We start from the raw sequence: 14556 nt of genomic DNA on the forward strand, positions 1-14556 counted from the left end.
GGGCGTGCTGCTGTCCCATTAACATGCAGGCTCTAGGACGTGCCAGCCTGGCGTCCCACTGTCGCAGAGGGAGGGGACCATGGAGGCTTCCTCAGATGGCACCATAGTCTGCCTGTGGTTGACAGGTGCCTGGGTGACACTGGAGCAGACCAGAGCCGGGGGGGGGGGACGGAGTGATGCGTGTCCAGGTAGAGGTTTTCACCACCCCAGGACCCGGGAATTTTGCTGACAAGGATAACCAGCTGAGCTGGATTTAGAGCAGTTCCTTAATTGCTCTGGAGCAGTAACAGCAGTTAAAAATTAATACTATCAGTTGTGTGTAAATGATGTTCTAGGCACAGTGCTGAAGGCCACCTCTACATTTTCTCATTTAATCTCCAAAACAATCTGGTGAGGTAGCACTGCCACCCACCTTGACAGATGAAGCTCAGGGAGTGTAAAATGACTTTGCCAGAGACACTACAGAGAGCGGTGGCGAGAGGAGGGTCTGAATGCAAGAATTTTAACTTCCAAGGCTGTCTAGACTACAATGCTACGTGGCCTCGCCAGCAATTAAAAAGCAGCCATCAGGGCTCTTAACTTTTGTTGTTTTCTTCCTTGTCCTAGACCTGAACACAATGCATCCAGAATGCTACTCTCGGAGATAAAGTAGCCAACTGCTGTCTTCTAGTCATACACCTCTGGTTTTGACCCATGCTTACAAATGGAGGTTATCCAAAAGAAAAGCTACTCTTAAGTCCTGGAGATGTGTACCAAGCTCTGTCTTCTCCACCTGGCCCGTCCAGCTCAGGCATCTGTATCTGGTGCCTGTTTTGGACTCCCTGTCTCTAGTCTCTCTCCTCTCACCAATCTGTACTTCAGACTGTGGACAGAAACAGCTTTGAAAAACATGCCTGTTTGAAAATCTCCAGGGCTCCAGCTGCCTCCAGAATAAAGTCCTTTCCCTGCTGGGCAGCCACTTCCCCAGCCCCTGCCTGCCGCACCCCGGTGCTCCGGCCCAAGCCGGATCGCTCTGTGCCCTGAACGCTGAGCGCACTTCCATGCCTTACTGTTATTATTAGCCCTTGCTAGTCCCTCTCCCTGCAATGGCCTTATCTTACCTTCTTTCTCCGCTGGCAAATGGCTGTACTCCAAAGCCCCGTTCAAATGTCACTGCCTCTCCCTCAGCTTCCCAACCCAAAGTAGAATTTATGACGCCGCCCACCTGGCCCCCGTGGCACCTAGTGCACAGGTGTATCATGCTATGAATTATGGTGCGTTCTACACAGCTGGATCCTGTTTCCCATTAATTAGGGCAAGGGCAAAAAAAACGTTTCTTACCATCTTGGTTTCCAGACGCTCTGTTGTGTATGGTGGTACCCGCTCTGTCTTTAGGAGGAACAGAGGCAGTCAGGTGCAAAGGAACTCTGTCCACACAGCACCGCAGGAGGCGGTGAATTCCACCAGCATGTGGGTACAACTGGCTTTAAATTCCTTCCATGAACATTATTACCTCTGACCAACACAGCGAGGTAACAAGGAAACCGAGAGCTTGATCTTATTCCATTGGAAGAGATGAAAGGGGGCAAATAGCAACCCCAAATTTCTACCAGAGCGCCTTTGCTTTTCCCGCTTTTAGAGTTTTGTTTGTTTTAGTTTTGTAGCCTCTGCTGCGAAAAATATCGTTTTCAAAAAGCGCTGGTTGATATGGCCTTCTCCTTTTTTACCCCATGCTAAAATATCTGCAGGAACTTCTTCCCAATGGGTGTTCCAGGCTCTATTCTTCTCTTCCTCCATCCACTGGCATATTGCTGCCAGATGAAATTTTTAAAAATACCATTTGAATTATAAAAAGTTCCTATGTAACATGTTAGATACAAAGCATAATTGTTTGATAAATATAACCAACCAACCATCAGCCCTACGAGAACACTAGCGGTCGCTGGCATCCACCTCTATATGCCTCACCCATCTCAACCCCTGGCCCAATACCTAATACTTTAAATACCCTGTCTTTATGATTCCAAGATTCATCCCTGTGGATATTCTTACCCTGTTTATTTTGTTGTTACATAGTATTCCACTGTGTGGCATACCAGGGTTACTTAGCCCTTCTCCTGCCAACCAACTGGGATTGCTTCCAGTGTTATGGGTAATGTGGCCATGAACATTCTTGGTGCACAAGTGCATTTGTGCATTTCTAGAAGTCAGGTCATAGGGTATGCAGATGTTCAACCTTGTGAAATAATGTTGAAGTTTCTCAAAGGGGCTCTACTAGCCAAATTTTCTCCCAAATTTTCCTTGCTAAAAAATAATTCAATATAACTGCCCCTTGCAAGATAAAATCCAAACCTACTCCTCCATGCCAGTTAGTCTGGCCCCAACCTAAATGCCACACGTTTTCTCATATAGCCTCCCAAGGACCTCCCACTCCTGTTGGGCAGATCTGTTCTTGGATATAGAACACACCTTACTCATGTTCAATAGTGAAGCCTTGCTTCTTCATTTCTAGGCTATAAGTTCCCCCTCCCCACTCTTGCTCTGGGTTCTCCTTCCTCTATGAGGTCTGCCTTGATTACACCTGCCCACAGAGCTCTCTCACCCCAACCCCTAAAATACCTATTTTCTGCACCAGTCACTTGACATCGTTCTTCACCCCCACCCACATCTTAGGATACTGAGTTTCATCCTGCCTTGTTGGAAAAATAGACGTTCTAACTAGGATGTGTAATCAGATTTGAGAACTCCACATTTCCAATTTTAGTATTTGGGACTTCCTCACCACTCTCTTGACAATGGAATTGCTTTCTTGGCAGCCAGGAGATAGATCAATTTTGGGTTTGATGTTTTCCCACATAACTTTTTTTTAGGTTTTATTTATTTATTTATTTAAACGTTTATTTATTTTTGAGACAGAGAGAGACAGAGCATGAACGGGGGAGGGGCAGAGAGAGGGAGACACAGAATCTGAAGCAGGTTCCAGGCTCTGAGCCATCAGCCCAGAGCCCAATGCGGGGCTCGAACTCACGGACCGTGAGATCGTGACCTGAGCTGAAGTCGGACACTTAACCGACTGAGCCACCCAGGCGCCCCTATTTATTTATTTTTAATTTTTTTTAAGTTTATTTATTTTGAGAGAGAGAGGGGGAGAGTGCACGCACAAATGGGGGAGGGGTAGAGAGGAGAGACAGAATCCTAAGCAGGTTCCATGCCATCAGCACAGAACCTACAAACCACAAGATTATGACCCGAGCCGAGATCAAGAGTCAGACGCTTAACTGACTGCACCACCCAGACACCCCTTAGGTTTTATTTATGTAAGCAACCTCTACGCCCAGTATGGGGCTTGAACACAACCAGGAGATCAAGAGTGGCGCACTCCTCCAAACGAGCCAGTCAGGTGCCCCAGAAAAATTACTTTCAACTCAATTATATTTTCAGATTTGCATCCGTCTCTGAAACACATCCATTTTCATCATGATTGTAAATGGGAAATAATTAAACAACTTTTTCTCTTCCAATCATTCTCTTTTGATCAAGTTGCTGCCCACCTTCCTAAAAGACACTACAGTGTATACAATTTGAGGCAGAAACAAACTATATTAGCTTCCAATAAAAAAATATAATTCAATTTATTAGTATGAAATAGATAATTTATTGTGTTTGTGACCCAAGTACATGATTCTCAAATATTAGCCTAATTGTACAATCATTTAGTAAAACTGATGTTTATTAGACTCCGAGAAAAGCAGGAAGGCACTTTCTCTTTTTGGTGTACAGATACTATATTTAAGATACTGCTTAATTGGACATTTCTTTGATGGCATTTATTCTGCTTCTCTTTTGTCCGATTCCTCTTCCTCAAACTCGATTAAAGGAGCATGTCTGTTGGCCTGAGAACCTTCTTTGTAGAACACTTTCTTGATTGTGCCGTCCTTTGGGGCCTTTATGGTAAGCTGCAGGGACACAAGACACGACCGTGGCTGTAATACTAATGAAGACTGAGCACACAGTAAGGCAACAGAGACGAAAGTGAAAAATAAAGCCAATTGTTTTGAGGTTTCTCAAGCATGGCACCCGAAGGAAATAACATTTTTATGGTGTGCTTTGCAGTTGTGAGGAGTCACTACTTTGACGTACCTGTAAGACCTGCAAGGTCGCTAATCGGGAAGCTCTAGTCTAGCTGGTAATTCTCAACAAGTTTCACAGTAGAGTCTCACCCGGGAAGCTGTTAAAAATGGACGATCCTTGGGCCCCACTCCAGGAGATCCCAATTCAACCAGTCTGGGGAAGTAGTTTTTCAAAGCTCTCCCCCTCAGATGACGGTAACATGTGGTCCGGCTGAGAACTATTGGCCTACAATTTCTAAAGACCTAAAATAGCTAATCTAGTTTGATTGAGGTTTTCACTTTGATACTGATGGTTGGCATCCTAAGTTTGGCCTTAGAAAATACCAACGGTTAACAGTCAACTGGCTAACTGCCTGAATTTAAGGAATTGACAATTTCTTTGATTTTAGCATCAGAACTGACAGGTGCAGTTTCACCAAATTAAAATGAAAATATATTTAAGGGGAGGATGGTTTTAGTTTTGTTTCCTGCAGTTAATGTTTCATCAATCCATGGCTCTTAATATTTAAAATGGGTATTAGCTTACAAAGTAAGGCAAAAGAACAATTAGATCTGATAGTTCCCTAAGTTTAATTGGAAAGTGAACTTATGATTTCATTACCTCCATTTTCATGGCAATCATAACCATTAGAGAATCTCCAGCTTTTACTTTGTCTCCGACTTTCACAAATACCTAGAGGTTAAAAGTGACAGGTTAATATTTAAAAACACAGAGGTTCCGGGGTGCCTGGGTGGCTCAGTCAGTTAAGCATCCGACTTGGGCTCAGGTCATGATCTCGCAGGTCATGAGCTTGAGTGCCACATTGGGCTCTGTGCTGACAGCTCAGAGTCTGGAGCCTGCTTCGGATTCTGTGACTCCCTCGCTCTCTGCCCCTCCCCCGCTCATGCTCTGTCTCTGTCTCTCAAAAATAAATAAACAATAAAAAAATTTTTTTAAACACAGAGGTCCCTTGTGGTCCACAGAGGTGGTATATAAATGTACACAGTAGAAGTATGGGTCTGTCTGGTTGTCTTATCTGTCAAAGACAGGTGTACAGGTGCAAATCAGAGACCTACAGATCAATCTTGCACTGCCGGCCCTCTTGTCAGTGGGGAGCACTGCTTAGCTCCTTCTCCCCAACCCCAAACCATCTAGTTTTCCTTGAATCAGATGAATATGATTTATATATTTCAAGGTCCTTTTGTGTTTTCATAAGTGTACAGACAAGACATACCACCAACAGGGGAAGAACCAATGCACTTAAATGTCATGGGCAGGGTAGTGGGGCCTGCCTGGTTTTCTAGATTTTATAGGTAGTCTAGGATAGTGCGCCAAGTTTTGAGTGTCCTGTGTGGTAAATGTATAGATGGTCTTCACGTGAAAGAATTAAATTATTGGCAACCTTGGGGGAAAAAAAAACCCAAACCTTTATTTTCCATTTTTCATGTATAAGTGAACTCATATATCCCATATGGTCTCACTGTCTTCATAGTTAACATGGTTATCAAGGAGTTTTTAGAAACATCACACAGTGGAATTAGGTTCCACAGTCAATGTGTAGAGCCAAAATTGTGAAAAATGAGAAACACCTCTGAAAGCCCCCAAATCACCCAATGCTGGGTGATGCTATAACAGTGTTTGATGAAATCAATGGTCTAGGGGCGGCTATAGGGAAAATGTGCATTTTTCCCCTATAGATGTTCAGGGATGCCTACATTTTGGAATGTACATGGAAAGTGAGATTGAGTGAGTTAAAGGCAGATCAAAGTCTTTGAGCTCATACTCCCTCTGGGACAAACATGTGCAGAGGGGAACAGGGGGTGCAATCACTTTCACTACTTAAATAGTTATTGCCTCCTTCTTCTTTTTGGGTACCAACAATATAGAGTTGAATTTTTATGACTTGGATGCATTTAAAGGAACTCTACTATATTCAAGTGTATATATAAAAAAGACACTACTAATCTACCACCATTTGAAGTTATTTCAGCATGGATCTTAATTCTGAATATATATAGCATTCAACACCAAACCTCATTGTTCTTCATCAGTACCAGCCTTTCAAATTTTATTTTAACACACATGTAGTTATGTACATTGGAAAAAAAATGTTATTTAATGATAAATTGTTTGTGTTAAATTTGACATTAAAAAATAGCCCTTTTGGGTAATGCTTGGTGAATGCTCCATTTTAATCATAAAAAGACAAATTTAGATTATTTATACTTTGATGGAAATTTCCACTTTCAAAAATAACAGTATCATAAATTAGGTAAACGGGTATTTTCATTGAAGACTGAACATAGAAAATCAATCTATCACATAGTCTCTTGTTTTAAGACTTTCCTTCCTTCCTGCCTGCCTGCCTGCCTGCTTTTATAGAGTGAGCGAACAGGGGAGGTGCAGAGGAAGAGGGCCACACTCAGCATGGAGCCTGATGCGGGGGCTCGATCTCATGACATGACCTGAGGTGAAATCAAGAGTCAGATGCTTAACCAACTGAGCCACCCAGGAGCCCTGAGATTTTATTTTATTTTTTAAAAATGTTTATTTATTTATTTTGAGGTGGGGGGGAGAAGAGAGAGAGAGAGAGAGAGAGAGAGAGAGAGAGAGAGAATATCCCGGGCAGGCTGAATGCTGTCAGTGCAGACCCTGATGCCAGGCTTGATCCCATGAACCATGAGATCATGACCTGAGCCCAAATCAAGAGTCAGAGGCTTAAGAGACTGAGCCACCCAGCTGCCCCTAAAGATTTTATTTTTAAGTAATCTCTATACCCAACACAGGGCTTGAACTTACAACCCCAAGATCAAGAGTCACATGCTCTACCGACTAAGCCAGCTGGGTGTCCCAGTCTCTTGTTTTCTTCAAGAGGATACTTCCCAATGAGAGAGATTGGAGAGAGAAAAATAATATATATGACTAAGTTCAATGGAGATATTTACTGGGCCTTACTGAACATCATTCTGTATACATTCACATGATTACCTTTTCAATGGTACCCGTCATAGGAGCTATGGCACCTTCCTGAGTTCCATCTGAGCTCATTGAAGACAAGTATTTGGGGACTGGAATGTCAATCTGAGTACTTCCCGCCTGTAAACAGAAAACAAACTGGAACTGAAATCAAGTTCAAATCGCTGTAGTTTTGAATCACTGTTTCAAATCACTGTACCCTGAGGTACAGGACTGTTTCCAAGCTATTTGTTAAATCTTTAATACCAGGGTTCTAATCTAGCTTTGTGACCTTAAGCAATTACTAAACTCCTCTTAGTCTTGGTTTCCCATTATAAAGGAGTATTGGCATCATGCCTCACAACAGGATTAAAGGAATTAACGTACGTAACTGTTGCGAAAAAATAGCCACTATCTGATAGCCATTTTGAGTAGCATCTCCACTATCAAGTGTTTAGACTAAGCCAGAAACTGTTCTTAACAGTTTTATACATATGTGTGTGTGTGTGTATATATATATATATATATATATATATATATATATATATATTCATCAAAACAAGTTTATGAGGTAGGGAGGTACTGTTATTATTCCTGTTTATAGATGGGGGAACTGAAGCCAGGGAGTTTAACTTGCCATAGGTCACACAGCTGCTCAGAGGTACAGCCAAGATTTGAACCAAAGCAGCTTCACATTCCAGAACTCCCGCTCATCACCACTCCACCAAACTGTCTCCACCACCATATTGTTCCGGCAATAACTATGGAAAGGAATGCCTCATAAAGTGAAATCATCCTTGATTCTGTATACAGTAGTTTAATTACTGGAATATAAAGGACTATGATCTGTAAGGTGTTTTTCAAATGTGAGAAGACTCTGAAGAGGACACAGTGTATTTGATAATGCATTTTCTTTTCTGCCCGTGCAGAAACTATGGGCTCATCAGGCAGCAGGCCCGTGAGAGCAATGAGTCAGGAAATAAGCTCCTGACCAAAGATATGCCAAGCCTGTCTCGATCATCAACCATCCTTTGACTGCCAAGACACTACCCCTTCGGACTGCCCCAATCCCCACAAGAAACATCCAGTTCATAGACTCGCTCTCAGCGGTCACCTCCTCCCAAATCCCCAGAATTCCAAGTGCCAGGAGGATGGGCAAAGTATTCAGGGATCAAATCTCAGAGAGAAGATTGCCCAATGGGCAGTGAGATACTCTCTGACAATAAGGATGTAAGGGCATGTTTCAGAATTAAAGGCAGAAAATGGTATGTGTCTATCAGGGAGAACATGTGTGGACAAAAGAACTAGGGAAGGCAGAAATGTGGCAAAGAAACAGAGTGGAGAAGGAAACACAGAGGAAAGGTCATGGCAGTGATGGAAGGAAGCAAGGTCTTTCTAATCTTTTAGTGAGATGCCTCTGGTCAGGCAATTTTCTCCCAAACCTCAACAGTGTTATTATAAAAAAGGGACATTACCATGGAAAATAGGTAAATAGTGTTTTCCAGGATAATTAGCTTAGTTTTACTAGCAACTCCATTAACAGAACATTTCAGGTAAGTGCAGTCTCCCTCATTACAAAGATCACCGAGGACTTGGAAAGTTTTATCTTGAATCTGAAAAAACAATAACAAAAAACAGAAAAATAAGATTCTTAAAAAATAAACAACCCTACAGAATTAATAAAATCAGAATCAATTCTTTACTGTTAACAGTTTCAAAAGGTAATAGGTGAAATATTTTTTTTAAAAAGCCCTGTAGGAACTTTGCCCCTAAGATTCATAAACAAAGTACTCTACATAGAAATAGCAGTTAAGATAATTAAAAGAAAAAAAAAACAAAACCCAGAGAACATATCTATAGTGCCATAATGCTACAGATAAATGTTCATTTAAGAATAACAATAAAAATGTGAAATAGAGATACAATTCAAATTAAGTAAAATTATCACAATTCGGTTGACTATATTACATGTTAAGTATTCATTTCTGAGTACCTGAGGTCAAATTTGGTTTTACTATGCCAATGTCAGTAAAGAAAAAGGCCAGAACCACCTAATTAGATGGTGTATCTTTTATCTCCCCAAGATGTAGATAAAATTTATGGGTTTGAGTTATGAGTTAAGAAGATTAACTAGCTGGAGACAGCCACGATTTTTGCCCTTGAGGAGAGAGTGCCAAGAAACAGACTTCACACTTGATCTTTCAAGGAAGCTGACAAAAGGACATGAAACCTTTCTGTTTTAAAAAGTGTTTTCTCACATACACACCCAAGAAAAAAAAATTCCTTCACACACAGGAAATCCATTTAAATCTTCTCTATTTTTCATTTCAATTCCCATGAGGTTACTGTGAAAGTCCTGTGGCTATTCTTTTCAAATATACGATGTAGGCTAAGGTGAAACAGGTTACAGTGCAGTATTTATATGCTGCTTCTCATCTATCCTAAGTTAAATATGACATTTTACTGTGCTCTGTAACCTACTAAAACAGCCATGTGAATGTTTGTGAAATTCTCAGGACATAAAGGTTAGATGGGGAACAGTTTTGTTTAAAGATTTACACAAGCACATTCTAAATTTGTGAAATTTAGTAGTTCAATCTGGAGTTAACTTTACCAAGGGATATGAAGCATTCCCCAAACCAGAGGTACGAGTATCAGTTACAACTCTCATATACTAAAATACGTTGACCCCCTAGTTTTTCTGAATATCAGTTTAAGAAATTGGTGTCTCAGGGGCGCCTGGGTGGCTCAGTTGGTTAAGCATCTGACTTCAGCTCAGGTCATGATCTCGCAGTTCATGAGTTTGAGCCCCGCATCGGGCTCTGTGTTGACAGTGCAGAGCCTGGAGCCTGCTTTGGATTCTGTGTCTCCTTCTCTCTCTACCCCTTGCCCACTCACACTCTGTTTCTCTCTCTCTCAAAAATAAATAAGCTTTAAAAAGAAAGAAAGAAAGAAAATGGTATCTCATAGTATTGGCAGATCCAAAGTATCCTTGATCAATCAATTTTGTTGGACTTAACGTCGTTTGGCTCATATTACAAATGATTTATTCTAGTCTCTGATTTTTGTATAGGAATTTGGTTGAGTTCTCACATTGTTTTTTTAACCCTTTCAGCATTTCATTTTGTCAGTGTAATGGATTCTTTTCATTGAGGGCTATCATAAACATTTTGACTAGAGATTCTCAAATTATGACCTGTGGATCTCTTGGGGTCCCCAAGACCCTTCTTGGGGTCCACAATATCAAACTACTTCATAATAATACTAATGGTATTTGCCTTTTTTAAAAATTCTCATTCTCTCATGAACAAACAGTGGGATTTTCTAGAGACTGCAGGACATGTGATAATGTTACTCTGATAGCTAATGAACGTGTGCTTGTGTAATCTTAGGTTTTAAATGTTCTCAGTTTATCCTACAACTCAACAACAACAAAAAACCAACCTGATTGTAAAAAGGCAAAAGACATGAATAGACATTTCTCCAAAGATGATATGGACAATTAGCATATGAAAAGATGCTCAACATCATTATTAATTATGGAAATGCAAATCAAAACCACAGTGAGATAACATTTCACACCCATTAGGATGGCTGTTAAAAAAAAGAAAAAAAAAAAAATCCAGAAAGTAAATGTTGATGAGGATGTGGAGAAAAGGAAACCCTCCAATACTGTTGGTAGGAATGTAAAATGGTGCAGCCCCTACAGAAAAGAGTATGGTAGTTCCTAAAAAAATTAAAAATAGAACATGAACATACAAACTAGCAATTCTGTTTGTGGGTGTATGTCCCAAAGGATTGAAAATAGGGTCTCAAAGAGATATGTGTCCCCCATGTACACAGAAGCATTATTCATAATAGGCAAAAGGTGGAAGCAACCAAGTCTCCATCAAGAGACGAACGAATAAACGAAGTGCGATATACAGAGGCAATGCAGTATCATTCCACTTTAAAAAGGAAGGAAACTTGGACATAAACTATGGCATAGAAGAACCTTAAAGACATTATGCTAAGTGAAATATCCAATCACAAAAGGACAAATGTTGAGTGATTTCATTTATATGAAGTACTTAAAGTAATCGAATTCATAGACACAGAGAGCCCACTGGTGTTTGCCAGGGGCTGAGGGGGGGGTGGGCGGGGAAGGGGGCACATGGAGTGTTACTGTTTAAATGGGTACAGGGTTTCAGTTTTGCAAGAGGAAAAAAGAGATGGAAGGTGGTGGTGGTTGTACAACAATGTGATGGTATTTACACTCAAAAACGTTTAAAATGGTATATTTTATATTATGTATACTTTTGTAAAATATATATTAAAAATAACAGTAAGAAAAATATGCTCAGTTAAATTTTCTAAATGGTAAGTATTAATACATGTAATTAACACAAACAAAAGCTCTTTGAGGAGTCTCAGTAATTTGTAAGGGTATCCATGGATTTTGAGATCAAAAAGTTTGTGAATGGCTGCTTTAGATGTGAATACATGCACATACTTCAGGAATTCGTTAGCTGTCTAATTCAATGCTATTTTTTAAAACAGGTTTTCATACTTAGGGGAACCACAGCCAAACTGAGGAAACAATCAGAAAGTGTAGTAATTTCCCCAAATTGGTCTGAAAAATAAAAACACATGACATTCTCCTAACTATAGTCCAATGGCTTGGGAGAAACCAGAGTGTGAAAAAAGACCCTCCTCTGTATGAGAGAGATCAGAATTAGCTCTAAACTGTACAAAGAAAACCAGTAAGGCTTACCTGCATGCTATATGACCCATCGAGGTTATATGTGACAGCTATGGCTACATCTTTATGAAAAAGGGGGGAAAATTGAAGAAAAATTAGAAGACAATCATAGACGGGGATTCTAAAAATCTCTTTCAACCTAAAGATAACCAGCCTTTAGGGATACCAACATCTTTTAACTCCCTGACAAGATTTTTAAAAATCTATAGGTAAGTTCCAATAAAAGTGAATTTCAAACTTTTGTTTCTTAAAAAATGGACTTTTAGCAGACTCTTAACTATAGAGAACTGATGGTTACCAGAGGGGAGGTGGATGGGGGATGGGTGAAATAGATGAAGGAGATTAAGAGTGTACTTATCTTGATGAGCACTGCGTAATATATGGAATTGCTGGATCACTATATTGTACACCTAAAACTAATAAAACACTGTATGTTAACTATACTAGATTAAAATTTTTTTAAAGAGGGAGTTTTAGCTCTTCTAATGTTGTAGGATATTTTAGATATTTTTCTCTAAACAAGGAAAGTTAAAGTGTTAAAATAGGAAATGCAATGAATTGGGAGAGAGAAATTCTCATTTAAGACCCAAATTTGCCATCTGTGGTGTGATCACCTCTGTGATCTTGACTGTCCTTTAAAATCTGAGTCCTGATTTTCTGCTCCATTCTGACCTGTTAAATGGGTATGAGAATGTAACAGTGATTAAATAAATGTGAAACTGCTGTGTAAACTGTAACCGACCATATAAATATAATATACAATATATTTCATATTATTTTGTGGACACAGAATTGGTTACGGACTTTCCTAGGAGATGGAAATCAAAAGCTCTGTGGTGCAGAGAATGCAGACCAAACTCACTTCATCGACTCCTGATACTTTAACCACCATTTTGATGCTGCCAGCTCACATCTATTTCCAGCCCTGACCTTCCTTCTCCAGAACTCTGATTAGTCATTCCCAGCTGGATGCTCTATCGGCACCTTAAAGTGAACATGGTAGGTCCAATAAATCAAATCATGTCCCCACTCTGCCTGCATTCCCTCCCGCCCTGGGAGCTCCATGACTGGCACTAGTATTCTCCTGGTCACCCAGATTTAAAACCTGTCATCCTTACCTTCTCCTTTGCTTTCCACATGCAATAGCCACTACAAAGCTGCCACATCCTTCCCTACCTGTCCTGTTCATTTCTTCCTTTCGTTCCCATCACTCAACCCTGATTCGGGCTGATGGCCAAAGGCCTGGCTGACTCTGAGGTCTTCTTGGAACTTTTTGCTTCCTGTCTCAGCCCTTCCAGCTGATGCTGCCTAGCATGTCTCCTCTATATTCAAAATACTTGGCCTGGTACTGAAGGCCCTAAACTCAGTCGCATTTCCCACCCTTCTTCTACACAGCCCTATATTACAACGAAATGGGAACATGGGCCAATTAATATTCTCCATATGTGCCTCCAGCCTTCGCCCCACTGTGCCTCTTTGCTCCACTCCTCCTTCACTGTGTCACCAGTCCCAGCCACCCCAACTGAAACCTTGCCCCTTGTTGACATCATGCTCATTCATGGTCTTTGGGAAAAGTCTGTCTATGTGGAATGAAGTTGCTCTTCTCTGAACATTTAGACACACTTCTGCATATAGAACACCATTATGATTCTTTCCTCATCCAGTTTTATGATGGAATAATTTTTCTCTTTATCCGTTTTTTTAAAAATTGCAAAAATAAAACTTCACAAAGGTCAAATACTGAAGTACATCAAGCAAAATGTGAAAGTCCTCTCTATTGCCCAGATAGAACTACTATTGAACTCTTTAACGTGTGAGCCCCTTCAAGTTTTTTAAAATGCAAACTAGTATTTTTCTTTTATAAAAATAACATATTCTTATACATACTGTTCTGCAACCAACTTTTAAAAATTTATTTTTCCAACCTTTTTTTAATTAACATGTGACATACATATCCACTTTGTCTTTCAATAGTAGCAAGTTTAATGATGATGATGATGATGATAATGACGGCAACTAATGTTTATTGACCACTTGCTATGTGACATACAATGAGCTTTTGATGTGTTGTCTCATTTAATATCCACAACAACCCAAGGAAGTAATTACCACTACCATTCCCATTTATGGGTGAGGACACTTGATGCTTAGAGAGAGTGTGTCACTTGCCCAAGGGTCACAGACAACAGAGGAGCCAGAATTCAAACCCATAACAGTCTAACTCAAGGGTCTGCATTATGAACCACTGCACCATCTGTCTTCCCAACATACTCACTTCTCCTTTGCCAGATGGTAAATTCCTTAAGGAAGAAAAGTAGGGACAAACACATCTTTTTTTTCTCTTCTTCACATTACTCAGAACATCTATTTTTTCAGAAACTTTGTAATGAACATATAAGTAAATGAAACTTCTCCACCCTATGTCTTGTCAATATCTTTCATTCCTTAAGAGAAAATGCATCCACTTACACCAGATTAGGTTTTTTTTTGATTTATGAAATATGAAAAGTATTTAGCTGACATGAATGCCAATAGAATCACAGTAAACATATTGCCAGGAAAAGTCTTTTTAAGAACATTTTAAAAAATTTGAATTATAATTGACATATAATATTAAATTAGTTTTGCATATACAACATAGTGATTCAGCAATGATATCCATTATGAAATGCTTACCATGATAAGTGTATCACAGTATTATTGACCATATTCCCTATCATGTACTTTTCACTCCTATGACTTACTTGTTTTATAACTGGAAGTTTGTACCT

At 40.0% G+C, this 14556-nt stretch overlaps 1 protein-coding gene across 3 annotated transcripts in view; it reads right to left on the minus strand.

The window, feature by feature from the left end:
- Window positions 1-3610: 3610 nt before the first annotated feature.
- The window catches only part of MCCC1 (methylcrotonyl-CoA carboxylase subunit 1), a 57996-nt gene continuing 47050 nt past the window's right edge, over window positions 3611-14556 (minus strand). For 2 of the 3 annotated variants that reach the window (XM_058730619.1, XM_058730620.1), the window contains exons 15-19: window positions 11798-11847; window positions 8520-8657; window positions 7078-7185; window positions 4711-4782; window positions 3611-3935 (exon numbers count right to left, since the gene is read on the minus strand). In XM_058730619.1, coding sequence (XP_058586602.1) covers window positions 3807-3935; window positions 4711-4782; window positions 7078-7185; window positions 8520-8657; window positions 11798-11847 — 497 coding nt within the window. In that variant the 3' untranslated portion in view covers window positions 3611-3806. The other variant, XM_058730621.1, reaches the window with a different exon arrangement.

This window comes from Neofelis nebulosa, chromosome 5 (assembly GCF_028018385.1).
Source record: "Neofelis nebulosa isolate mNeoNeb1 chromosome 5, mNeoNeb1.pri, whole genome shotgun sequence".
Classification (NCBI taxonomy): domain Eukaryota; kingdom Metazoa; phylum Chordata; class Mammalia; order Carnivora; family Felidae; genus Neofelis; species Neofelis nebulosa.